General features: G+C 60.5%; 1 protein-coding gene across 1 annotated transcript; it reads right to left on the reverse strand.

The window, feature by feature from the left end:
* Positions 1 to 391: 391 nt before the first annotated feature.
* GJA4 (gap junction protein alpha 4) lies at positions 392 to 1,499 on the reverse strand. The gene has a single exon (XM_010178087.1). It carries the CDS (start codon positions 1,426 to 1,428, stop codon positions 397 to 399), a length of 1,032 nt encoding a protein of 343 aa, XP_010176389.1. The 5' UTR covers positions 1,429 to 1,499; the 3' UTR covers positions 392 to 396.
* Between the last annotated feature and the right edge of the window lie 240 nt (positions 1,500 to 1,739).

The following is a 1,739-nucleotide window of genomic DNA, read 5'->3' on the forward strand; positions in this document are numbered from 1 at the left end:
CATGGCAGTGGGGGCTCCGGCTGAGCCACGGCTTCGAGGGACAACAACCTCCCGCCACAGCCCTGGGGACAGCCCGTTCCCAGCCGCCTGGCTCCAGGGATTTGTCTCTTTCCCACAGCAGGACACACTGTCCCAGGGAACTTGTGCAGTTTCCTTCCTCGCAGGGTCTGTGGGGACAGCAGGAGAGAGCAGAGGTTCTGCTCCAGGGCAGCGCTCAGCCCCGCTCCCCAGCATCCCATCCTGGGCAGGCAGGTCTCCATGGGCACAGCCTCTGGAGTGGGATCCATCCATCCAGCACAGCATCAGGCAGGAGGCAGCTGCCTGCCCATGGCCAGCACCTTCTCAGGCATGAGGGACCGAGGAAGGTCCCCTCCACCGGCCGGGGCCAGCCCGGCACTAGACATACTGCTTTTTGGAGGCTGAGCTCCCTGGCCGGCTGCACAGCTTCTCTTCTGGGGCGGGGGCTTCAGCAGCCTGGGGGGCGTAGGGGTCCGACAGGGGCCTGCTGCCATTGCCCAGTGCCAGGTTCTCCTCGTTGTGGAAGTTGGCCCAGTTCTGCTCACTGGAGAGCTTGTTGTAGGCTTGGTAGGACGGTGTGTGGCTCTCGGCCATGGGCAGGAAGGGGTAGTGCTTGGGTGGGTAGGGACCCGAAACCATGTCATCGGCAAAGGTGTCCCGGCTCGGGCCAGCTGGCCCTGACACCTTCTTGATGTTACTAAGCAGGTTCTTGCAGCAGAGATGGAAAAGCTCCAGAAGGTTCAGGATTAAGGAGATCAGGCCCATCACCAGCATGAAAATGATGAAGATGGTCTTCTCAGTAGGGCGGGAGATGAAGCAGTCCACCTGATGGGGGCAGGGGTCCCTCTTGCACACATAGCGGGGCACCATGGAGAAGCCGTACAGGTACCACTGGCCAACGAGGAAGCCAGCCTCAAAAATGCTCTTGCAGATGACACTGATGATGTACGTCCACATCAGTGCCCCCCGGATCTTGAGCCGCCCATCCTCAGTCACGTAGATCTTGGACATCTTCTTCTCCACAGCTGCCAGCGCCTGCTCAATCTTCGGGTCCTTGCTGTGGATAGCCCGAAGCTCGCTCTCCTGTTGCTTCAACTTCTCCTCCTTCCGGGAGAGATAGACAACGTGGCCGAGGTAAATCAGCGTTGGGGTGCTGACAAAGAGGAACTGGAGCACCCAGTAACGGATGTGGGAGATGGGGAAGGCTTTGTCATAGCAGACGTTGGTGCAGCCCGGCTGCTTGGTGTTGCACACGAAATCCGACTGCTCGTCCCCCCAGACAGACTCCCCGGCCAAGCCCAAGATGAGGATGCGGAAGATGAAGAGCACGGTGAGCCAGATCTTCCCGATCACGGTCGAGTGCTCCTGGACTTGGTCCAGAAGTTTCTCCAGGAAACCCCAGTCACCCATCTTCTAGGGAGCCTCGTGCCTCTGCCAGCAGAGAGGGGAGGGGAGCCAAGTCAATTCTGCGTCCGGGCAGACGGGGCTAGCTACAGCCCAGGCTTCCTCAGGACACGGCTGCTCTGCACAAGGTCCCAGCAAACCCACCGAAGAACATCCCATGTATTGGGGGAAGGAGCCAGGCATCATTTCTGAGCCCAGGAGTGCTCCTCCTGCACACCGCTGCCAAAACACAGGGCTGAGGGAGAAGAGGCACCTCAGGGATTCACCTCCACCCAGCAGCACCCAGCCTGCAGCACCCATGGCTGTCCTGGCCCCCC

This window comes from Antrostomus carolinensis, unplaced genomic scaffold, assembly GCF_000700745.2.
Source record: "Antrostomus carolinensis isolate BGI_N321 unplaced genomic scaffold, ASM70074v2 scaffold49721, whole genome shotgun sequence".
Classification (NCBI taxonomy): Eukaryota; Metazoa; Chordata; class Aves; order Caprimulgiformes; family Caprimulgidae; genus Antrostomus; species Antrostomus carolinensis.